The 24,717-nt window shown below is 36.0% G+C and overlaps 1 protein-coding gene across 5 annotated transcripts in view; it reads left to right on the top strand.

Annotated features, from left to right (window-relative positions):
- AGTPBP1 (ATP/GTP binding carboxypeptidase 1) overlaps nt 1–24,717 on the top strand; it is a 63,616-nt gene that overhangs the window by 23,373 nt on the left and 15,526 nt on the right. For 3 of the 5 annotated variants that reach the window (XR_009153086.1, XM_058165820.1, XM_058165819.1), the window contains exons 3-16: nt 461–588; nt 2,639–2,706; nt 3,366–3,433; nt 3,664–3,806; nt 5,711–5,842; nt 6,657–6,750; nt 7,000–7,037; nt 7,703–7,911; nt 10,104–10,281; nt 13,288–13,385; nt 16,400–16,516; nt 19,262–19,959; nt 21,044–21,082; nt 23,976–24,059. Coding sequence is in view for 4 of the 5 variants with exons in the window: in XM_058165820.1 (XP_058021803.1) it covers nt 461–588; nt 2,639–2,706; nt 3,366–3,433; nt 3,664–3,806; nt 5,711–5,842; nt 6,657–6,750; nt 7,000–7,037; nt 7,703–7,911; nt 10,104–10,281; nt 13,288–13,385; nt 16,400–16,516; nt 19,262–19,959; nt 21,044–21,082; nt 23,976–24,059 (2,094 nt within the window). In the remaining variant the exon portion in view is untranslated. The remainder of the gene's footprint in view (nt 1–460; nt 589–2,638; nt 2,707–3,365; nt 3,434–3,663; nt 3,807–5,710; nt 5,843–6,656; nt 6,751–6,999; nt 7,038–7,702; nt 7,912–10,103; nt 10,282–13,287; nt 13,386–16,399; nt 16,517–19,261; nt 19,960–21,043; nt 21,083–23,975; nt 24,060–24,717) is intronic. The other 2 variants (XM_058165821.1, XM_058165822.1) reach the window with 2 other exon arrangements.

The following is a 24,717-nucleotide window of genomic DNA, read 5'->3' as shown; positions in this document are numbered from 1 at the left end:
GAGTTAGTGTGCATGTATATGTAGAAATTGATGTTTTCTTACCCATCAGTTGTCTATGCTTTTAGTTAATTTTTAATCTTGAAATGTAAAGTGAAAATAAGCACATCTGTATTTTGCACAGGCATAGAAAATTTTGAATGCAAAGAAAGGGCCTGGGAAAAGAGGCCATTTAGATTCACCAGTCCTTCTCTCTAGTTTCCTGTATGTGTTCATCTTGCAGTAATAAATGAAGTCTGTTTGCTGAGGAACTGTTAGGATTGATTTTATATATTCAGTTTAGTGCTCTTTTTTCTGTTCCCTTTCTCATTAATATGGAAAAGCAAAGAACTGTCAACTCCATATTATTTTTCTCTGTGTAACATTTGGGAACATTTTCCTTATTTTCAATTGCTTGATATTTCATTCCCTATTCTGAAAAATTCCCATCATATCACAGCTTAAATGCATTTGTTTACCCCAGTGTAACGAACAACTCTCGGATTTTAAGTCTATTGGCACAACTGGAGAAGATCAATGCAGAATGTTTGGTAGAAGTGGACACTGCCAGATATGTTACAGCAAAAATTCTTCACCTGGCTCAGAGTCAAGGTAAATATTACAGATACTCATTAATTGAAGTTTATGCATACATCTGTATTATTAGTTTCACATACATTCTATATAATGTTTAAACAATTGTATTTTTGTAAAGTTGATATAGATAGGTGAGAATCCATTTTCATGGGTTAGGACAAGCATCTGGCAGTTTTGCAGCATGGCTGATTAAGCCTCAAACAAAGAACACCATTAAAAACGAATTCTTAAGTCACACAAACAATTTTAAGCAGTTGAAAGCTAGTCTAATCTGCCTTGTTTGGTATTTACTTTGCTTTTCTCCTATTTGTTCTCCTATCTGAGCTGGCTAGTATATTTCTTGAATTATTATTTTACCTCTAAGAACAATGCAGTGGCCTAAATGTGAAGATGCTCACCTTGCATTCGAAGATTGAGATTTCAATTCTAGGCAGCGGCAGATGTTTCTCTATCAGGGTGCACAGAGAAAATACCTGCTGCAAACTTTGTGTAGGCTTCAGGGTGGGCATCTGGCCAGGAAATTCTCAGCTCCATTCAGTCGCTCCGACTCCACCTTGGTAAAGGGATTAAAGGGAAATTTAAAAAACAACAACCTGTGGTTCTTAAAACAACATCAAGAATGGATCGTAGGTGTTCAGTTTTCAGTTTCCAGAGTTTTTCAGTTTTATTCCTGTCCATATATTGCATCACTATTTTATTCTGAGCAAAAGTGACAGATGATTGTTGTCCTGCTCGGCCTGAGTTATCTCCTGAAACTTATTCTTCATGATTTCCAAACCCTGGCTTTTAATTAGCTCGTAATTATTAATGATGTTATTAACTAATAAAAAGTCCACTCTTTATCCTTGATTTCATCACCCTGTAAAGATCTATTGGGGAAAAAATCAGGTTTAAATTACAGTTTTATGCATTGTAAGATCATGCGCCTTATCAAAAAGTTGAATAGAAATCCTTTAAAAATACATTTTCAATATGAATAATTATTCTAGTGATACATTTGGAACGGATTACTAATTCTGTATTGTATCCATACATTAAGAAGAAACCTTAAGTCAATAATCAGAGAAATGTATTTTTGTTTTTGTTACATTAATCACGTTTTAAGCTTTCACTTGGGATCAATCACTAGTTGCAAAAGTTAATGCTTGATTGTTACTACCACTTTTTACATGTTTACATGTTTAAACTTTTTTAAAAAAAACCCATTTCCTTGGACATTAGTATCGTGGTACTACAATCAGCACAACCTTTTCTGTTGCCATAGGATGAAAAATAATGGAGCGAGTTCGTACTCCTCTCTATGGTAAAATACTCAAAACAGTTCAGGTTTTGTTCTCTTTGAACATAAGCCACTTGACATGAATCAAGTAGGAATATTTACATATAGCCTGGAATAAAAATTTTTTTGTTTCTTCCTTTTGTGTATACTATTAATCGTGAACAAACTGAATATTTTTCTTATGGGATATAAGCAAGAATCTGTAACAAACTGTTATGATCTGAAAATGTTCTTGCTACTGCCTTTTATTCCATTCTCTATTTCAGGGGTGTCAAACTCGCATCGTCACGGTGGTGTCACATGGTGTATCATGACTTTTCCCCCTTCGCTAAACCAGGTGTGGGTGTGGCCAGCGTGTGATGCATCCAGCCCATGGCCTGCGAGTTTGACAGCCCTTCTCTATTTTATTCCTGATTCTTCCTTTTCCCCTTTTCATTCCCCCCCCCCCCCCGCTTATTTTCAATGGTCAGCCAGAATGGTCTTTAAGCATTCACATTGACTTTGGACTGTTTTTCTCTTTGAATGATTTTTCTTGTGGTAGGTAGAATTTCCTGGTTATAAAAAGATTGGCACTTAGAGAATGCCTTGCTATAAAGAATGACTAATATAATATTTTATATTAAGGAAGCTCAGACTTAAAAAAATCTAGATGATACACAATCTCTAAAATTAATTTGTTTTGCTTTTGTGTAATTATCTTTTCTACACCTTTTAAAAATCATATACATTTAATATTTAAATATCAGTTTATTCAGTTAATAGAAGAATATACAACTTTGATTTCAGAAAAAATCAGGAAAGAAATGACTGCCAAAGGTTCAACAGGGATAGAAGTTATTCTCTCAACTTTAGAGGTAACAGCATAAACATCTTGCTCATTTGTGTAGTAATTTGTTTTATTATTATTTTTGGGCTACTATAACGTGTAAGACTGGAGTTTTGATATAGTGATGTAAACATTAATTGTGTATTAGGTGCAGTTAAAACAATTGGCAGCTTTTGTTGTTTGGACAGTGCTATTTGTTTAACATGGAAAACCCAAGGGCAAGGTATGGATGGAATTAATAGATGTGTGCCACACTTTAGATTATAATGCAAAAAAAATACTTTGGAGTGTGATGAAAACATTTATATCACCTGTCTGTAATTGTTTAAAGAAGCTCTGTCATGCTGGAAAAAAACCCTGGTGCTTTAAGGACTTATAGGTAGGTACAATATGATGAGCCCCACATACTCCACAGCACATTTGTAGATTGCCGAACCCTAAAAATTAAGTTTTGTATCACAGTATTGAAATTAGTGGTCAACAGATATGAGATATATTGTGCATAAAACATTTATTTAGTTGATTTATGTAACCACACAACTTGCATGCATTAAGATTCAGTATAACAATGAGAGGAAACTTTTTCAGGCTGTTAATTTTATTTAAGACTGTAGAGTGATCATTTTTTGTGTTCATATATATTATGACATAAGTACTCTTGACTTTCTTTCTGTTTGTTCATTTCAGAACACAAGAGATTTTCAGACTATATTAAACATCTTAAATATCTTAATTGAATTGGTGGCAGCAGGCAAGTATTTATTTAAAATGATCGTTTGTAGGTTATATACTTTAGAAATTTTTGTCTAATATATATGAATTGTTAGTTTCCTACAGTGTAACATACAAAGTTTAGTATTTTAATGTCAAGAGAGTAAATAATTTCCTACATAAATTTGCAGTGGTCATGTAAAGAAATTATGCCCTTATAAAATCAGTTTATTTTAAGATTGCAGCCAATGGCTCATATTTTATTTCTAGGCAGCAGTCGAAGAACAGGTTTTCTCGTTTCTCGAGGAGGGACACAGATTTTGTTACAATTACTTGTGAATGCAAGCAAAGAACCCCCACCAAATGAAGAATTAATGGTGCTACTACATTCTCTTCTTGCTAAAATTGGCCCCAAAGGTAAATTGAACCCAAGTGAACTCCCACGTTTTTGCTTGTAGTATGATGAGTATTGCTGAAATAAAATGCTGATTTTGCACAAGTGCAATCCTTCCTTGAATTGTGCCAACTGAGAAGGAATAGGATCTCCACAAAATATTACAGACAAAAGATTAAGAACGAACAAATTTGTAATGGTAAAAGTAATGTGAGCCTTTATTAGAATTTCAAGTAGTCCTTGACTTATAACCACACTGGAGCCTTATGGAATTTTGACCATGTTATTAAGATCCTAAGTCAAGGAAACAAGTGACCAGACCTGGTTTCATATGAGTATTTTTCAATGGCTGTAAAGCAAGTCACTGCAGTCTTTAAGCAAATCCACTTAGTCATTAAATGTGTGACCATGGGATACTGCAGCTGTTTAAAAATCTGAGCCAGTTGCCAGGCATCCAAAACACAATTTCATGTCCTATATGTGTTGTGTGTGTGCGTGGGGGGGGAATTGTAACTTTGAGGATGGGTTATAAGTAGCTTTTTGAAAATCTGTTGTAATCTAGAATACTTGTTAAGTGACTGGTTGTAAGTCAAGCACTTCCTGTATGCAGTTATAACTCCACTGTTGCTTACATAACCTTATGTTTGGAATAGGTGGTGTTTTTTTTCTTAAAATGCGTACATTGAATTATTTATTTCTTTATTACATTTTTTATTCCACACTGATTTGTTTATAAGTAACTCAACAGGGCAAGCATACATACGTTTTCCTCCTGTTTTACCCACAATAGTCCTGTGAGGTGGGTTAGACAGTATACCTAAAAATTGTTTTCTCCCAAACCAGCAAGCTCAAATGTTCTGCTCTTTGTCCTATTAAAGGGGATGTATATGAAAATGGGAGATAATTTAATTTGGTTGTAATACCAAAGTTTTAGGATTCTTAGAAAGTATTGCCTGACACTGAGTTTTTCCCTTTCTGTTGATTTCCTAGGCAAATCTTTATTTTTCTCATTTAATTCCATTGATATTTTATTCAGCCTTGACTCTTTATGTTGTCCTGCTGAACATTTTATTCTTTGATCGTTTACAAACCTTCTATTCTACACAGGATGCTTTGAGAAGAGTGAAATGGAAGAGCAGAATAACGGATTAGGAGAATAATTTCCTGAAGCATTAAAATTAACCTGGGCACACTTTTTCTATTTTGTTTTGGGTTTTATATAGCTCTAACTGCTTGTATCCAACAACAACAAAATTGACATTTTGAGAAGCAGTGGAAGCTGTTACAAACTTAGGCTAAACCTTAAGAAAACTAAAAGAGATTTCCTCAATGGAATAATTAAAAAAAACCTTTATGAATGTCACCTAGACAAGAATTGCTTCTTACAATACATACTATTGAAGCAAGCAAGAAGGGTACATTTATTTTTCAGTAAATACTAAACATAGCCTGAGGGTGGCTTGGCATTTAAAACACGTTAAAATTTAGAGCGATTTGTAGCTGTGAAATAATTGTGTATATGATAAGTATAGTCAGTGGTGAATTGCAACAGTTAATTAAAATCCCAATCTAATGACTTCTATTTCATTACAACAGTCATTAAAACATAGTGGACCCAGAATCTTGGTCATTGAATGACACACTGGGAGAAGAGACTTCCAATATCCCCTCCACTTACGTATGGCAATCACATGATAAGGCACTTGGCAAGCAATTGTAAATATGAACAGGTTGCTAAGCAGCCAAAATGCAGTAATGTGACTGGTGGGGCCCTGGCACAGTTTTTTTTCTACAATGGGTGGAAATGCTTAAACCACCAGCCATAAGTCAAGGACTACATATAATTAAACGTAGTTACTATGTTACAGTATGTCAGTAAATTTGAATTGGAGAGATGCTCATATTTCTGTCCCTTTTGGGTTTTCAGATAGAAAATTTGGAGTAAAAGCCCGAATTAGTGGTGCTTTAAATATAACTCTGAACATAGTGAAACAAAACTTGCAGCATCAAAGGCTAATTCTGCCTTGTCTTCAAGTGTTAAGAGTGTACTCAACTAATTGTGAGTATTGTTGCAATTTTTTAACAATGTATATCCATTAGTATAGGTTATCTTTCAGATTGTTGTCTTACTGAAATAGCCAACCATTTTTCATCTTCAGTTTTTGCCCTGTTGAGGAACATTAACTTCTATGATACGTTGATATTCAGTTGAATACATTGTTCTTCCCATCTGTGTATTATATCTGGGCCACATAATTCCCAAAGCATAACAGATCCACCCCAATAGTTGATGGTTGGCATGGTATTCTTTTCTTCAAGTACTTAGGTTTTCCTAAGTATTGCACTATCAACTTAAATCCACAGAAGATGGTTACCAAAATCTCCAGCATTTATCATTAATAATACACTGTTAGTAAAATGCTGATTAGTTAGGATTCATTCACCAGAGATGTGGGGCTTGAAATGAAGACTCTTAAATTTGATTATGGGAATATTAGAATCATCTTTCCAAAATAAATATTATTAAATATTGATTGTATAATAAAACTTTTATTTGGCATTTGATTGGTTTATCAATTCTAAAAATAAAATATGTTATATGAGCATGTGAGAAATACTGAGGTTACCTAGTGAACAATGCAGTAATGTAGTTTTCCTCCCCAAAACTCTTCACTTAAGATAATTTACTAAATATACATGTATATATATTTTCCATTCACCTGAACAATAATATATCAAGTAATTATACTTGATACCTGAAATCATACTATTTAAAATAAAATAATTGAAAAAGAAAATATTTTGTGGTTTTTGTGAATAGTGGCAGCAGCACATGTTTATATATTGATGTAGACTGTTGTTTTTATTTTTAGCTGTAAATGCTGTTTCCTTGGGTAAGAACGGAGTTGTGGAATTGATATTTAAGATAATTGGTCCTTACAGTAAGAAAAATACTGGCGTTATGAAGTAAGTAGAACATCTGGACATTTGCAATATTAAAGATAATCTTTAAAATATAATCATATCTATTAGTTAAAATGGGAAAGCTGAGATTATTTTAATACCTCTTTGGTATACAAAGGAAAATAAAAACAGGAAATTAGAGGAAGGAAAAAGAAAGGGGGAAAAATATGAGGTACAAGGGAAAAAAAGAAAAACATTTCTACAACCACCTCTAAAACTTTTCACTTACATTCTTGTTTGTTCTGTTTATAGGGTTGCTCTAGATACCCTCACTGCACTTCTAAAATCAAGTAAGTGTATGATGCAGTTAGAGAGCATATGGAAAGTGACCAGATTAATATTTGATTTTGCAGATGAAACAAGTGAAAATTAATATTCTATAAAATACAAATTGTCTCATTTTGTATACTGAAATCATGAAACAAGAAGTGATTTGAGATACAGAAGAATTGGTAGTAGATAAATGTTATCTACATTTTGAAATAGTAACTGACTTTTTTGCCTTTTTGGGGGGATTGCTTCTAGTATCTTAATTGAATATAACTCCACAAATTCTTTTCCTGAAATCTCAGTGAGGTTTCTAAGTTATTCTGCAACAAATTTGTGAGTATATTAAGATGAATTAGTCTATGAGTTGCTCACAGATATACCCTACATATATAATTTTGAATGGGACTTGAGTCAGTCCTTGATTTCTGCCCTATTTTGACTTGTATATACAACCTTGGTTATTCATAGCTGTTATTTTGTACTTGTGTGTCAGCTGATCCCAAAACCTATTTCAGATGTTTCTCTCTTAATATTTTATCATAAATGTAGTAGCAAGGGAAGAAATAAATTTTATATTCATTCTAATTCTATATTACTCAATTATTCATTTGCTCTCATAGTTGCCAGAAGAAATATCAGGTTATTTATTTATTATAATACAGCTCTAAATCTTTTTTTCTTCAAGAAACAAATGCACGGAGAGCTGTGGATAGAGGCTATGTCCAAATGCTGTTAACAATTTATGTAGATTGGCACCGTCATGATAGTCGGCATAGACATATGTTAATCCGCAAGGGAATCTTGCAGTCTATTAAAAGTATTACCAATATCAAGCTGGGAAGAAAAGCATTTCTAGATGTTGATGGGATGAAAATTCTATACAACACTTCACAGGTAAATTTGAAAAATGTTATGCTATTATAGAGGTATATATACAATTTAAATAATTTAAATGGTGGTATAAATGTTTTGCAGATAAACATATAGAATCTATCTATATATATATATTAATTCTTCAGCTGAAAAATTATGATTCACAAGAAAATATATTCAGTGTGAACTAGTATATTTGATACTTAGAAGTTTTACAAGCAGTCCTCATTTAGCAATTGCCTCAGATACTGACCATTCACAAATATGTTGATAATAAATGGTAATAAAAATTGATTTTCTGATCAACAAGTCTTCAGTGTGAAATTGATTAATGTCTAGTCACTTTCAGGCAGCTGCTGTATCCAGCCATGGGTTCTAATCAACTAATTAAGGTCACAAAGCTGAACTTGTTAACTTGCAGTTACTCTTCTTAGGGAAATGCGGCACTGTAGAGAAAAGCAGCTCAGGAAGAGATAGCTTATTTAAGCATTCTCTCTGCTCTGTGAGGAGACCAGAAAGGGGAAAAACATGGTCAGTCACAGGTGCTTTATATAAAGAACTTTTTCTGATCTTTGCAATCTCTCTCTCTCTCTCTTTTCCCCCCTTCCTTCCCTCCCTCCCTCTCCCTCCTTCAACAGTTTTGCTTAATGACCAAGTCATTGGAACTAATTGCAGTTGCTAAATAAGAACTACCTATAATACTAATCGGTAGTATATTTTATTAGCCATAGCTCTTTCTGACCAAAGAAGTTTTTATTTCTAAGAAGGTACCCTGAATGGTTTATTTACTGAACTTCTATACTGACATGTGGTATAGCAGGGGTCCCCAATCCCTGGTCTGTGGACTGGCACCAGTCTTGGGCATGCCAGAAACTGGGCCGTGCAAATGAATGAAGCCCCATCCTCGGGATGCAGGCACCATGCGAAACCACACCCCCTCTGGTCCATGGAATATATAATATAAAATCCTTAATCAAAATGTATATATTCATAAAACATCCATGATACAGCAATGCAAAACAGAATAAGAAATGTATAAACAAATACAATTATATAACAAATAGTCCAATCTTCATCCTCTAAATGCATGCAAGCTCAGTGGTTCTGTATGTACTGCACTTTGATATGGCCCAAGGGCTAATCAGTAAAGTAAACTAAAAAAAACCATTTTCTCAATGTGGAACTAAGTCTGATTACAGTCAGATTACATTACAGTCTGTTTCAAAAGACAGCTACAACTGCTGACAGGGAGACCCTTGTTGCCCTTGCATCCCACCCCATCCCCCCTTTTCATGGAAATGAAATAATCCAGCAGCCTTTTCCAGAACAACTAACTCATCAGGTTAATTATAGTTAGAGAATGTGATCCTAGGTCAGAGATTAAAATCGCCACTTTAAAATTGTGCCCCAAAGTCTTTTAGTGTACTGTAATGTGCACTCAATTGAGGGAGGCCTATTAGCAAATTGAACATTGTATTTTTCACCAGCTGCAATGACCTGGTGATAAACCGATACTGATTTGAAAGAATAAAAAGGGTAGGAAAAGAGTCAGCCAATGAAGACTGGGCAAGTCTTGCTCATATCCTATATCCTATGAGCAGGATATCTGTTTCTCTGTCGGTATAACTGTTCTCTCTAGAAGCCCTTGAGAGTTAATAAGAGCTACACGATGAAAGAAAAAAAAGAAAGATATAAAATGCAAAAGAACATAAACTATTTGAAGTTGGCTTTCGTGTTTGCTGCATCTGTGCCATTCAAATATTACTCTATTTATTTATTCTGAAATAAACACCACCCGTTTTCAACTAATTGCATGGAAATTTTCATTTGTTTTGTTTGTGGTTTACCTGTTCTTAGGGCTTCTGAACAATGAAATGGCATCGGAGCTTTACATATACTCAGGCTGTTACTATAGGAGGAGTTCAACATAGACAAGATTCATATTATCATTCAACATTTTAGTTTTTCTAGTAGAGAAACTATGCCTAAGAATTGCTACCCTTTGAAATAATTGCAACATTTGCATTGCCGTTGCGGCAACTTGTTAGAATTGTGTTTGTGTGCATGCATATAAGTTTATGTAAGAACATAAATGAGGCAATTATTCCATTCTAAATGAATTAAAATATACTCTCTTTGTAACGTCAATGGTTATAGTTCATAAAATGTTTTTTCTTCTGTAATTTTAATATATGAGTTTACTTCTAAAATAGGAATGCCTTGCAGTAAGGACTCTGGATCCACTTGTCAACATTTCCAGTCTGATAATGAGGAAATGCTATCCTAAAAACCGTCTTCCATTACCGACCATTAAAAGTGCTTTCCATTTCCAACTACCTGTTATGCCTGTTAATGGACCAGTGTATCAGCTGTATAGTTTGCCTCCTGAAGGTATGAGCAATTTTAAAACTATTTAATTTAGAATCAGAATAGAGCTGGAAGGGACCTTGGAAATCTTCTAGTCCAGTCCCCTATTCAAGCAGGCGATCCTATATCATTTCAAGCAAGTGACTGTCCAGTCTCTTCTTAAAAATCTCCAGTGATGAAGCACCCACAACCTCTGAAGGCAACATTCGTGGTCTTGTCTAAATTGCCCTAATTTGGATATTTGATGCCTGTTGCTGAAATCCTAATATCACAATAAAAATTCCCTCTTGTAAAATAATAACTATTTTTAAAAATTAATATGCATTCCTGTACTATATAAATGCTACAAAACTAAAATGTATATCTACAGCACCGTACTTTTAATTTTGTTCTACTGACCAAAATCAAACTCTTAAATTTAAGTCACTTTCAATGATTTTATCTTTCATCATCCTGTTTTATTTGCAGTATTGTTTTTGTCAAGTGAAATAGTTCACCAACTTCCTCCTTGTAACTCCTCCCCCAAATCTTTCTGGATATTGGGGTGGGGATGTTCCTCAATAGTAAGAGCTGTGCCATATGGCATTGGAGTGAGTGGGAGGAGCAAAATTACATAAAAATAGTTTTGTTAGTGAGTAATATCCCACTCATGCACCCATTAGATATACTCTTTACCTTCAAAATTTTAAACGTTATTTGAATATATTTATCTGATGTAAAGAATAAAAACAGTTATATTATAAATCTAAAACTTAAAAAGGAAAATATCAGTTCTGATATTCTGTCTGCAGTTGTTTTAAGAATAGGTTGTCCTATCGTTTTTGCTCTCATATGTGAAAGGTAACTGTCTACAGCAGCGTTCCCCAACCTGTCTGGCTTTGCAGACAGGCGAGGGTGGGGGGGGAAGAGGGGAAGATTCTGCGATAGTGGGCGGCAAGCATGTGCATGTGGAGCTCCATTTGTGGAACCAGTGTGCATGTGTGCATGTGTGTCTGCCACTCATACAAATGGAGCACCCATGCAAATGCTTGCATGCTGCTTGAGCAAGTAGGGATGGCGTGTACGCATGCTCATTATGTTTCCGCAGCCTGGTGGCAAATAGTTCACAGCCCATTAGTGGCCCGCGGCTGAGAGGTTGGGGACCCCTTGTATACAGTAAAGAGAAAGCTGTCTTGCTTCTCAAATGTAGGAACTACATACTTTGGGAGTCATTCTATAACTCTTGAAGCTAACAATGGATAGGTTTGTAGATAAGCAATGTGCTCAACTAAAAAGATGAACTATGTTTCTATTCACCTTATAGAAAATATGCTTTTTCTGTAAAATAAAATTATATTAAGACAGCAATAAATAAACATAAAAGTGTATTGTGGCTAGGTTAGAAGACTAGACAATAATTGTAGGTACTTGACCATAAAACACAATAATTAGCACAAGATAGAGGCTTAAAAATAATAAAGTAAACTATTAATATGCCTGGTTCAAGTGGACTGTCTTTGTCTGGTTCTGAAATGTTAAGAATGTTGGCTTCAGGTGAGCCTCACTGCAGAAAGCTTAGGGGGCAGCATTGTGGAGACTGCATTCATGTCTGTCTTTTTTCCTGCTTGTGGGATCATGTTGTCACTGGAAGAGTTTGGCACTTGGTATATCGTGGTATTTGGAAGCTGTGGTGGCCTGAATGGGGGACAACAGGTTTTAGCTGAACCCTGGCAAGATCGAATGGCTTTGGGTGTTGTCAGAGTGTTTACAGTGGGACTACTATTTTGAGACAACTCGGGAGCAAAATACAGGACATAGAGGTTTGTCTTACAAACAGTGAGCTTTGTAAGCTTCAAGATCCTTTGAGTCCTTTGTCAAGAACTTTGACAAAGTTTCCCACCCCAATGGGGTGGGCCCGTCCCCCCCACACTAGCAGAGGAAGCATGCTGTGAATCCCATTGGCCAGGAAATTCTGGTGGTGGAGTCCAAGAGAAGAGCTTTCTCTGCTGTGGCACTCAACTTTGGAATGTCTTGTCCCCCACAAAGTGAGATCAACTGCAACTCTCCTTATTTTCCACAAGACTAGGCTGGGGACTTGGGACTTCACACTGAAGGTAGTTGTTGGACCAGTAGTAGATCCCATTTCCCACCTGCACATCCTCTGCTCCCTTCCTTCCCATTTTTGAATGACCTGTTTTTTTGGCTTGGTGGGGGGATATTAAATATGGGAACGTGGCAAAAGAGAGCAGAGGGAAATTGCTCCAATTCCTTCCATAAAATCACAATAAAGTGGACTGAAATTGTATAGCCAACTTTTGGTTATTTCGCTGCCAGCATTTAATTCATATACTATTGTGTATGATACGGCTGATCTCGGTATAAAAAGCTCACTTTCAAGAATTTTTTTAAAATGGAAAGTCTGTATTAAAATACTGCTAGGTGCCAAAATAAGTAAACAAAGAATTTTAATAGCTACAGTCTGTTAATTCTGGCTTAGATTGAGAAATATCAGTGTGTATGGAGTTGGGGTGGGGAAATAAGGTCAGTCGTCCATAAAACATTTTTTGGGGACTATGGGATCCTCTGTCCCCCTGCAGTATATCTGGCAGGGTGTATTGCAATGAGATACAACTGCTGAACATGAGTTCAGCAGTTCATGATGTCCTATAATGAATAGGACATAAAAGCTGTTGTGTCCCAGTTTTCAGCAAGTTCTATCTCTATCTCATCCACTTTAGGACCCCTCCCATGTTCTCAAAATAACTTTTCTAAGAATAAACTATTAATGAAGAATGTAATATACATAAACACTGTCATTCTGTAGTTTATCTAATGAACCTCCTGGGTAAAATACTGAATAAACTTGTTTGTTATCTAAAGAATCTGTATAATTAAATATACAGCACATGGTGTCATGGAAAGTAAAGTTTTTATGTAGTATTAGGTTCCAGTTGATGAGTGAGAAGTTTCACATGCATCATTTCTTTTCTGGGATATACATATTGTAGAAAACGTACATCTGCCCTACTTATAGAGCATTTTATATCACAGTGGATGACGTAGTAGATGAAAGTGATGACAATGATGACATCGACACAGAATCTGAGGTTGAAAATGATAACGAAGATGACATAGATCAACATTTTAAGGTTAGTAATACTTTTGAAGAAATAGCATACATTCTTAATTTTAAAAATATTATTCAGAGAAGTTGCTTATTTGGACACCAGAAAACAGTGTGTTTTTGAAATAATGAATAAATTAAATTTTCTTTTATTTATTTATTTATTTATTTATTTTATTTATTAATTTAATTTATATACCGCCCTTCTCCCGAAGGACTCAGGGCGGTTTACAGCCAAATAAAAACAAATATCACAAAAATTAAGAAACATTTTAAAAAGCTAATTCGATGAGGCCAGAACAGACTAAAACTATAGTAAAACCCCCATTACAACTACATTAAGCTAGCCCTGCGCAATGAAACAAAAAGGTCTTTAGCTTGCGTCGAAAGGTCCGGAGGTCAGGGAGTTGACATATCCCCGGAGGCAGCTCGTTCCAGAGGGCAGGAGCCCCCACAGAGAAGGCCCTCCCCCTGGGGGTCACCAGTTGACATTGTTTGACTGACGGCACCCTGAAGAGACCCTCCCTATGGGAGCGCACAGGTCAATGGGAGGCTATTGGTAGCAGCAGGCGGTCCCGTAAATAACCTGGTCCTATGCCATGGAGCGCCTTAAAGGTGGTAACCAACACCTTGAATTGCACCCAGAAGACCACCGGAAGCCAGTGCAGCTTGCGCAGGAGAGGTGTTACATGGGAGCCTCGAGTTACTCCCTCTATTACCCGCGCAGCCGCATTCTGGACCAGTTGGAGCCTCCGGGTGCTCTTCCAGGGGAGCCCCATGTAGAGAGCGTTACAGAGAGCGTTTTAGTAGACTTACAGTAAAACAAAATGGAAGGAAATAGTGTTGAAACATACATTAATTTTTTTAAAACAATAAGTACATTTGGGATTGCAGTACTTCAGAAAATTATACAGTCCTACAAAATCCACTTCTGTATCAGCATGTGTTTATTTCTTACTCCATTTTATCAAATTTGATAATTATTTTAAAAAAGCAAAGAATCTGCCTGAGTAGTCACATGAAAAGCCAGACTTTTGTCCAATCATGCTTTATCTCTGAAAGCAAGTGAATGACCCAAGTGGATTGCATAGCCTCAAAGTCACAGCATGCAGCCCCTTCCGCTCATTGGTGCAGAGCCATAGCCACTCCAACCCAGCAGTGTGACACAAAGCTGCAGCTGCCCCAGCCTAATAGCATAAAGACCCAACCAGCCTAGCCCAGCAGCGTGGTGTAAAGCCGCATCTGCAGCCATCTTCACTGTACTGCAAACTGAAGTCCCTCCCACCCTGTACTCCACCACCCCAGCTGACCCCCTGTCTTCTTCATACTGATGAAGTGTGCCCAGCCTGGCCTTTCGCAAGACAGCTGCTGGCCAAGTGAGGCCTTCTTTCCAAGGTCTTGCAAGGACTGCTGTGTGCAACTGCTGTGTGCAACCTTGAGAAGCAGATTTCTTGTGCAAGCAACTGCCTAACCAAAGGCCAGGCTGAGTGTGTTTGGTTAGCAGTGTCCATCCATATTAGAAATTCCGTCCTCTTATTAGAGGATAGGTAGTCACTTTATCTATATAGATGCATCCTGAAGCTTCCAGAGGTCATTTACAAGTGTAATCCATGACAACTCAATATGTAATCTGGTTTGAACCCTGTTGGAAGGGGGGCAAAAAAACCCACTTCATCCAAGGCCCCTTTAAGCTGAGTGTCTAATACTCTTTCAGCAATTTTCTCTAAAAAGGGAAGAATGAAGAGTGAACAAAAATTATCCATCACTATCAGGTTCAAGAGCAGCCTCTTGAGAAAGGGTTATGCCACCACCTCCTTCATGGCAAATGCCACCATCCCTTCTCACAATGAGGCATAATCACCACTTGGACCCAACTTCTTGGGTGGCCATAACCATGCTGAGACTATTCCTCAAAGCAGTCTCGCAAGGGCTCCCCTGGTTCCTTGTTACCCAAATGGGACCTAGTCAACCAACTGATTATCTCCTGATGCAGTAAGAGTAGAGAAGTAAACTCACTTCATTGCTCTTATCAGATCCATGGTTACTATGAACTCTTGTGCCACATATGACTATGTGCTCAAAAAAGACAGATTCTTTGGACACAGAACATAATACTGGTGTACTCCACTACCAATCTGACCATAGAGTTGAAAAGTTTGGGCAGGAATATTGCTACAATGCAGAGAGGAAATCCCAAAGGTATTTTTCAAGAGGCAATTGGACTTTCTTCTTTTTCTTTGGAAACATTTCACTTCTCATCCAAGAAGCTTCTTCAGCTGATGAGAAGCAAAATGTCTCCAAAGAAAAACAAAAAAGTCCAGTTGCTCCTTGAGAAAGCACCTTTGAGACAACCATGACCTGGATGACTGAGAATCTCCATAGGCGTGTAGAGAGGAAGGTAAGCAAGCAGCAGTCCCAACTGATTCCTACAACTGAGCCTCATAAACAGGGTCTCGCATCTGGTTATGCTGCATCAGCTCATGACATTGATGCAACACCTGAAATCTGGGAGGGCCCATTTTTAGGAGGCGTGCCTCTCCATTCTACATGTATTCCCTAACCACAGCTTAAACGAGCGTTGCACTTTTTTAGGAGGCTAGTTATGAATCTGCCTTCATCTTTTACCAGCTTGAGTGAGCTAGCTGCAATCATTCTTAACTACATTGGTATTACAATATGTTTTCCCCCTTATTCCACTCCCTTAAATTTTATTATAGCCAAAGATCAATATATTCTGACATCAGAAGAATTTATCACCCATGGTGGAAAATCAAGTGAAATGGGATGAGGCAGAATAGGGATTAGTAATGGGGAAGAGCCAATTTTATGCTGGTAAGGTTTTTCTGCTGATTCAGAGATAGGGGAAACCTACAGTCCTATTGTAGCCAGTTTCCATTAGTCAATCAGAAGTTTTGATGTTTTTCCTCTGTAATCATTAGAAGAACCTTGTTTTCAAAAGTATTCAGTATTTTAGTCATTTTACCTGAAAACATAGTTTCCCTAAGCTTTTTAATTATGCTTATGGACTTTTTTCTTTAGAACGATGACATTGAGACAGATATCAGTAAACTGAAACCAAAGCAGGAATTGGGACGACCAGTGGAAGATTTGAGAATGTATGAACATTTTTTCCCAGAACTCTCAGAGGATTTTCAGGTAAAGATTCTGCTGTTTTTAAATCTAGTCATTTTAATTTGCCAGTGATGTTTTGGTAATTTTAGATAAGCATGCCACTTCTCTGCCTAATTTTACATGGATAATAAGAATATTTTGGAAAGCATTCTGGAGATTAACTGGAATAAATCTTGCCAACATTCTTTGGGCTATATATATCAAGAGAATTCTTAGTGTCCTTAAAGATTAAATTATTAAAGAAGAAAAAGTACAAATGAAAATGGACCTGTCCTCCCACACAAGCCAGACATATCTCCCCATCCAATTGTATTGTTATCAGAGACCCCAACCTGCTAAAGGACTGACAGAAAAACTTAGACACCTAATAGAGGGAAACAAATATTCCATCAACTCCCCACTAGAGTGCCTTCAAAGAATCAAAGACATGATCATAGATAAAATCATGGTCTCATTTGATGTCACAGCACCCTTTACATCCATAGATGTAGAATTACATCCATAACAGCACTACTATTACACACCACACCTGACCTGACCAGATACACCAAGATTAAAATACCCAGAATCATGAACCTCATCAACCTTTGCCTAACCACATACTTTCAATTCAATGGACAAATATATCAACAAATCAAAGGAATGCCCATGGGATCACCATTTTTAGGACTCGTAGCAAAGACCGTAATGCAATGCTTAGAATCTATAGCACTGCCACATATACAACCCAGAAGTATGGATCTGATATACAGATGACACCTTTGTCATAATAAAAAAGGACCAACTAGAGAAAATGCATAAAACTATTACATTTTCAAAGGAATAATATTCTGAAGGGAAGACAAAAACAACAATATGCTACCTTTCTTGGATACCTCTTCATCAACAGAGGCAATGATGGCAAATTAGAAACACAAATCTGTCACACAACTACCCAAACCAGCAAAGTGCTCCACTATCAAAGAAACGATTTCCCACAAGAGAAGCTGTGTCGTGTCCCACCCCCACTCCGACCAACGAGTCAAGGAAGTCAGTAACAAACTTCGCAACAAAGCCTCTGCAGCTTGCCAAGTTCTTTCGAGGTTTATCAGGGTAGGCAGGAGTCCAAGTTGTGACTTCAGCGATAGGGTCCGATATCAGCAAACTAGATAAAACTTTGCTTGACTCAAGGTTGGAATGCCAAAAGCAGGTCCTTTATGTAGGCTGTGGGGTGTGGCTCCATGACTCAGCATTTATCCAGGCCTGCCCCGCCCTTCCTTCTGCTGGCTTCACCTCTCGGATCTCCGGAAGCAAGGGTCCACCTACTCTGAATTGTCTTCAGCTGGATCTGCTGTCAGCGTCTGGGAAAGGGAGGGGTCAGAGGGAGTAGGCCCGGGTAATTCTACTACCTGACTGGCTTCCTGCTCTGAAGGCTGAGCCAAAGGAACACATGCTGTATGAGTGAGGTTTATCACTCCTTGAATCCTCTCCGGGCATGGGGCCAGGGCCGGGGGCTGGAGTCATGACAGGCCGTTCATCTTCATTATCAGACTCGGAGTCTGATAAAAGGCCCGGTTGGAAATGGGAGGGGCCCGGCTGAGGAGAGGAGGGAGGACGAGTCACAACAAGCTGTGTACACTATTTAGATAAGTACAAATACACTGCAGCAGTCCTGAACATCAGAAAAAGAAAAAAGATCATCTTCCAACAAAATGGGTATTCATTCAACTTTATTAAAAAGTGTCTGACTAGTGAACCCAATATACACAACCAACACAAGCTGTGAAAAGAATAACACTGCCATACATAAAAAACATCTTGGTGTATTTGGTCAGGTCAGGTGTGCTGTGTAGTAGTGCTGTTATGGATTCTTTTGCTAATTCTACATCTATGGGTGTAAAGAATGCTGTGACATCAAATGAGACCACCAATGGATTATTACAGACTTACAACCACATGGTATCACCGTAGCACACAAACTGACTAAAGCTCTCCAAAACCTGCTAGGAAAACCAGAATACCCAACAGCCCCAGAAAAAAAGGCAGGAATCATCTACAACTTAAGAACTATAACAGCCACTGTAAGATAAACAGGCAGAAGACTTGCAGAGTGCATCCATGAACAACCAACTTGAAATCAGAAAAAATGAAATTCATGGATAGACTTAGCCATAGTTTCAACTGGGAAATTCTGAACATCCTAGACCAAGCCAGTCAAAAAACATTCCTGGAGACCAACTCCATTCCCTTCTAGCACTGCTGATGTTAGCTACTTGGCTAACGAAACATCTGCAAGAAAATAACCAAGTTCAAAGAGCACCAAAGACACCACAGTTCACCCCTGAACTAAAAATATTCTACTGCCTGGACAAGTCACTCTTTTGGCAAGGAAGACTAGAACTCATGGTCTCCCTTTTTGTAGCCTGATGCCCTAACCACTACACCAAATTGGCTGTCTTCTGACTTCATAGTATCTAATAAATCTGAATTATAATTTGGATTCAGATTGGGTAAATGTAAATGTTTATTTGATCTAATAGGTCATATAAAGTGAACCATATCAATTTCAATATTAGCATGTAAATTCTTCCTCACGTTGTAATTCTTTTTTTCCCCTTCACATTTAGCTTCTTCAAAAGGAAATTATCTACTATTTGTCTCCATTTCTCCATGGTTTATTCGTTCTGTCTGGATCAGATCCTTCTTTCTAATTCATTGCTCTTTCTTCAACATTTAATATTGTAATCCTCTAACAAGTATCCGGCATTTTTTTCTTTCTTTAATATTAAGGAATGTGACCTCATTTCAAAGGAACCAAAGTCTTTTTCAAACACCTCAGCTCCAGGAGGACCTATTGTTGTTCCCACTGCTGGAGAGGAACCATCCTTAACAAATGACATGATGCAACTTCCTGGAGAGGAGAGTAATCTACAAAGTGAGGACTGTAATAAAAGACCAGGCTTTTTGGGATTGGTAAAAAATGATGGTATCATGGATAATAGTTTGCAGCATCAAGGTGATCAAAAGAAATTGCTTCCATCATGCCAGTGCCTCAATCATGAAATTGTAAGAGACTTTGAACGGATTTCACTTCAAAATACATCCAAAAGTGAACAGTCCAAAATGACCGTGAAAAAAAACGAATGTAAAACTAGCATTAGTGAAATTACCTGTAATAAACCTTTTCAACATGTTCCAACATGTGGAAGTGTTTTGTTTGAGGGACGGTCTGTCCAGCTGGGAAAACTATGCTGTTCTGGACCTGATCCTGAAGAAGAAGAAGTGTCTTGTTCAGTTTCTATAGGAGAGCAAGTAACAATTGAAGTGCCTGACACAATACAACTGCATGATCCAGAACTCTATATTGAAACAGTGAAAAATACTAGATCTGTTCCTGAATATTCAGAAGTCGCTTATCCTGATTATTTTGGACATATTCCACCTCCATTTAAAGAACCGATCCTTGACAGACCGTATGGTGTACAGAGGTAAGTTCACCTTTCTTCCCTAAAACATGTCTAGAGAATTATTTAATATAATATTTGTGTATCATTCACTATAAAATTAATATTACTAGATTCAAATATAACAGTTATTAATGGAATATATTTGGATCCAAGATTGATGCTGTAAATGAAGGAAAGACAGGCAATTTTCATCCATTCAGCCCTGCAGTTCTTCTCACCATAACCCTTCAGATGAACTTCAAATCATTGAAGAAAATTTTGGGATGCTGAAAAATGGAAGGGAAAGTAATAAAAGGTCCCACTTAATTATGAAATTCCTTTCAGAAATTTTGGATTCAACTTTTTTGATTTGCCTGTCCGTAAAGAAAAATACTGTTATCACTAGGTAATATATGAGAACATTTTGCAAATGCAGAATTCTATATATTGCTAGACAGCCTGTGACATGTTGGGTCATTGTTTCAGAGATAGTTCCTTACCTAAACAGAAAGGAAATTATCACAGGCGGGCAAAAGATTAGAGGGAGCAACAGCAACTTCCAACTTCCTGCCAGCTTCCCCATTGATTTTCCGTGTGGGAAGCTGGCAAGGAATATTGGAAATGATGATCATATGACTGGCTGACGGTAACAGTGCTGAAGTGACCACAGCTTTGCCAAATTTCAACCCCACAAGAATCATGGTTTACAGATTTTGGGTGCTCCCTTTAAGTTAGCCCATTTGAAGTATGTTGGCTCAAAAATTGTTGCCTTGTCATGCACCATTTTGCCCAATTTAAGGTTACAAATAGACAAACAAACGGGAGTTTCCATAATACATCTATGAAACTTTTTTCTATCATTTTATGTATCTTAACATTTAAATAACTAAACATTTTGAGAATTTGCAATGGAAAATTCTAAATATTAGAATATGTATTAGTATGAGATTGTAACCTTTTTATATGGATGTTGTGTAGTTTACTGAGATAAAATGGTAAATCACTTTCAAAACTGTAAAATGCTTTATGTTATACTGAAAATATTATCAACTGTATCAAAGAATATACACTTTTAGAATTCTCAGATATTGCATAATCTTATGTTTTATTCCTTTTCTTCCACAAGGAAGAAGAGAATGGCTGCCAGTCACATGCGAACTCTGATGTATGTGAAAGAAATATTGGATATTTCTCCATAACATCGGGGTCTCTTAAACTCCTTTTTTGACAGTAGTTGGCAGTGAATGGGTGTGTGCATTTTCCTTGAACCTTGCTTTCTAAATTGATGAGGGGGAGGGGAAATTCATCCAGAGATTCATAATTATTCTTCCTTTCTCAATCAAAATGACTCTTAAAAATTGATTTAACAATTAAAACAAATAAACAAATAACAAATTTATTTTTATAAATAAATTTAATAAATAAATATAATTTAATATAATTTAAATTATTACTAAAGTTAGTTCTATAGTAATAGATAAAGCCAACAGTCATTTCAGAGTTGTGCTTGTGCAGAAGTCATAGCCAGAATTGATACATTTGTAACTATCATTATAAAGAAATATAATTGCAGCATGGCTACAGAGAAACAATAGCATTGAGATTCATATTTCGGATCCCATCTAAGTTTAATGATACAGGTAGTCCTTGATTTACAACTATTCGTTAAACAACCATTTGAAATTAAAGTGGCACTGAAAAAAAATGACTTATATAGCTGGTACTCAAACCTACAGCATCCCCTGGGTCACATGATCAAAATTCGGATGCTTGTCAATTGGCATGTAGTTATGATATTTGCAGCGTCCCAGGATCACTTAATCGCTATTCACAACCTTCTCAGCCAGCTTCCGACAGGCAAAATCAATGGGGGAAGCCGGATTTCCTTAACAAACACATGATTCACTTAACTGTAATGATTCACTTAACTGTGGTAAAAAAAAGTTCATAAAATTGGGCACAATTCACTTAACAACTGCTTTGGTTAAAAACAGAAATTCTGATCCCGATTGTGCTTGTAGATTGAGTACTGCCTGTATTGGTTTTGAAAAATGAGGAGAAAATAAAATTAGCTGTAGAATAAATCAGGTGGAAAGCTCCTATATATTTATTGCTTTGTATGTGAAATAGTTTTGTTTTGCTGAGTGAAGAGGCAGGTAGAATTCATGGAAATGTGTCATTAATAATAATTTAGGTGAAGGAGAACTCTAACATTCATTTAATATACAAGTACAGCATCAAAAACATTTCATAACTGTTGAATTTTAGTTAGTCTTGAAATAAGGAGAAATAGATCATTTTTTCATAATCAAGTCCTGAAAATGTCAGTGGTTATATTTTAAATTCTGAATGTGCCTTTTGTCTGAATCTGCTTAAATGACGACATTCAAAGAAGTAAAATATCTCTTGATTTTATTACTGAAATAGTTAACTTTCCTGTGAGACATGTTAAACCCTTACTTGCTGTAAAGTCTATGAATTTGGACAAGTAAGGTCTAATTTTTTTTTATCATGGACAAGTCCCTTAGTGTGAACAAATTTAAATATTTTTTTCATCTTGATTGCTAATTATTTTAACAATAGTTTACAATCGGGATAGCATTATGTTCTTATTGCCAGTTTGTCATTCCATTCTATATCTGCATTATGTTTGGGATATCTTCTTTATCCCGTAGCTAAGTTCAAATGAATTATGTGAAAATAATTTGGACACATATTAATTAAAATATTTTTCTTTGCTGAAGTGCAGTTCTCTGCTTTTTGATAATTAAGCATGGTCATGAACATTTTTCATATAAAATAAGTAATTCTAACAATGAAGGATTGCAATTGACGGAAACTTTAGGACTTTTCATATTAATTGTAGCATTAATATTCTTAGGTTAGAAAACAAAGATTTTGCATATCTTTGAAATATCTTTAGGAGTCAAAGTCTTAGAAACAAAAAATATTGTACATTATATATTTTGGAGGTAGCAAGGGTTCCCAGACCTTTTAAATGAAATATTTGAATATGATATGAAATATATGAAATGAAATATTTAGCAATAATTTATTTTAACAAGATTTTCCTTGAGATAATCCATAGTCAGTCATTCCAAGTTTATACTTGAGAAAACTTCAGACATTATGAATATGCCTTATGAAGAGACAACTTTTAAGAGCTTTCAAATATAGTCTGTTACACGTCCAGACATTGCTTAACTTTTTGATTGAAATGCAAGAAATACATGCAATACAAGAGAAGCCATCTGTTAGTTAATATACATTGAAATAAGAGGCAGTTTTCCCAATAGTAACATAGACTATTTCTATCAGAAACATTTCAATGGTTTTTTTTTATCTCTTTTATTACTTTGTGAGATGCATGGTTTCCTGTGTAGCTCTTGAAAGGACTAAAATTTGTTCTATTTAACTTTCCAGCATAGGCATTTCAACTTGTTAGTGATCTTCAGGAAAATTTCTACATGGTTAACATGTCTTATAGGAAAGTGGGCCCATGGACCTATACATAAGCACATAGATACCCACTCACCTGCAAACTGTTTCTCTCTCATATGTATTATATTCAGATATTTAGTAAAGCAATTCCAATAGCATGATTACATAGCTGAATAAAGCATCTCTCTCTTTTTCTATTGAGAGGCTCATCGTATTTAATTAGAAATTTCCAGAGGTGAGAGGCTTGCACTGTAACCCAATCACTGCAATGTATTCAAACTATAATCGCATGAATTTTTAATATAACCTATTTTCAAACCTGAACTAGCTTTAATTACTAATACTAATTGCAATAATCATTAAATGCTAATACATAATGGGCATGTTTCCTGTAATAAGGAAACCAAGCATTGGGTCTGAAAGCCTCAATGTGTTATGTAGAAGCCAGTTTCTTTCTGTTCAGAAAACAATTGTGGCAAGTTCCACAAATAATACTGTATATTAAAGTAGAAACTTGACTTTCAAACACCTCTTTCTTTCCTTATGCACTGATTCTACATGTGGCACTGTACTGTAAAAGTTTTGAAATATGGCATCTTACTTCCTTTTCTAAATAGGACAAAAATAGCCCAAGATATTGAAAGGCTTATTCATCCTAATGATATTATAGACAGAGTTGTATATGATCTTGATAATCTCAGGTAAGTTTTATATGAAGATCCTTATTTCATAATGATTAATCCCCCATTCCATAATGATTATTTTCCCATTTTACATTCAATAATTTAGGAAAACTTATAAATTAATGGGAGTATGATAGTTACTTTGGCTATTTATAGTAGGAAGTTGCAAAAGTCAAAAGTGCTAGAGGTAGAGTACTATATGTTTAGGATGAATTAATTTTAATAATTGGTACACAGTGAAAATTAAAACTAAATATAACTTTATTAATGAAAAAAACAGGATTCACTGTATTTTAATACATAGCTTTCAAGATCTTTTAGTTTTAGGGAGCAGTTTTGTATCCTATGAATTATAAATGTCTTGGGGAAAAAAACTATTCCAATCTGTCAACAAGTAGTACTAATCTACTAGTACAAGCACTATTGAACATTACCAAGAATAACGTTTCTGCTGTCTTTTAACCAGGAAATGAGAAATTCAGGTGTTTTTTTTTTAATCAAGTGTTCTTGGATTAAAATTGAAAATTTTAAACTAAATGTATTAAATAAAATAAAATAATAGCCAGTGTTTCCTTTTGTTTCTCCATGTGCTTTCACATTCATGGACAAGAACACCCAATACCGCAGAACAGTTTGGAAGAGCACAACTGAAAACAAGAATCTGTTCTATTCATAG

The sequence above is a fragment of the Ahaetulla prasina genome, chromosome 2 (genome assembly GCF_028640845.1).
Source record: "Ahaetulla prasina isolate Xishuangbanna chromosome 2, ASM2864084v1, whole genome shotgun sequence".
In the NCBI taxonomy this organism is placed as follows: domain Eukaryota; kingdom Metazoa; phylum Chordata; class Lepidosauria; order Squamata; family Colubridae; genus Ahaetulla; species Ahaetulla prasina.
The sequence above is the reverse complement of the archived record's forward strand: the minus strand, read 5'-3'. Positions and strand labels throughout refer to the sequence as shown.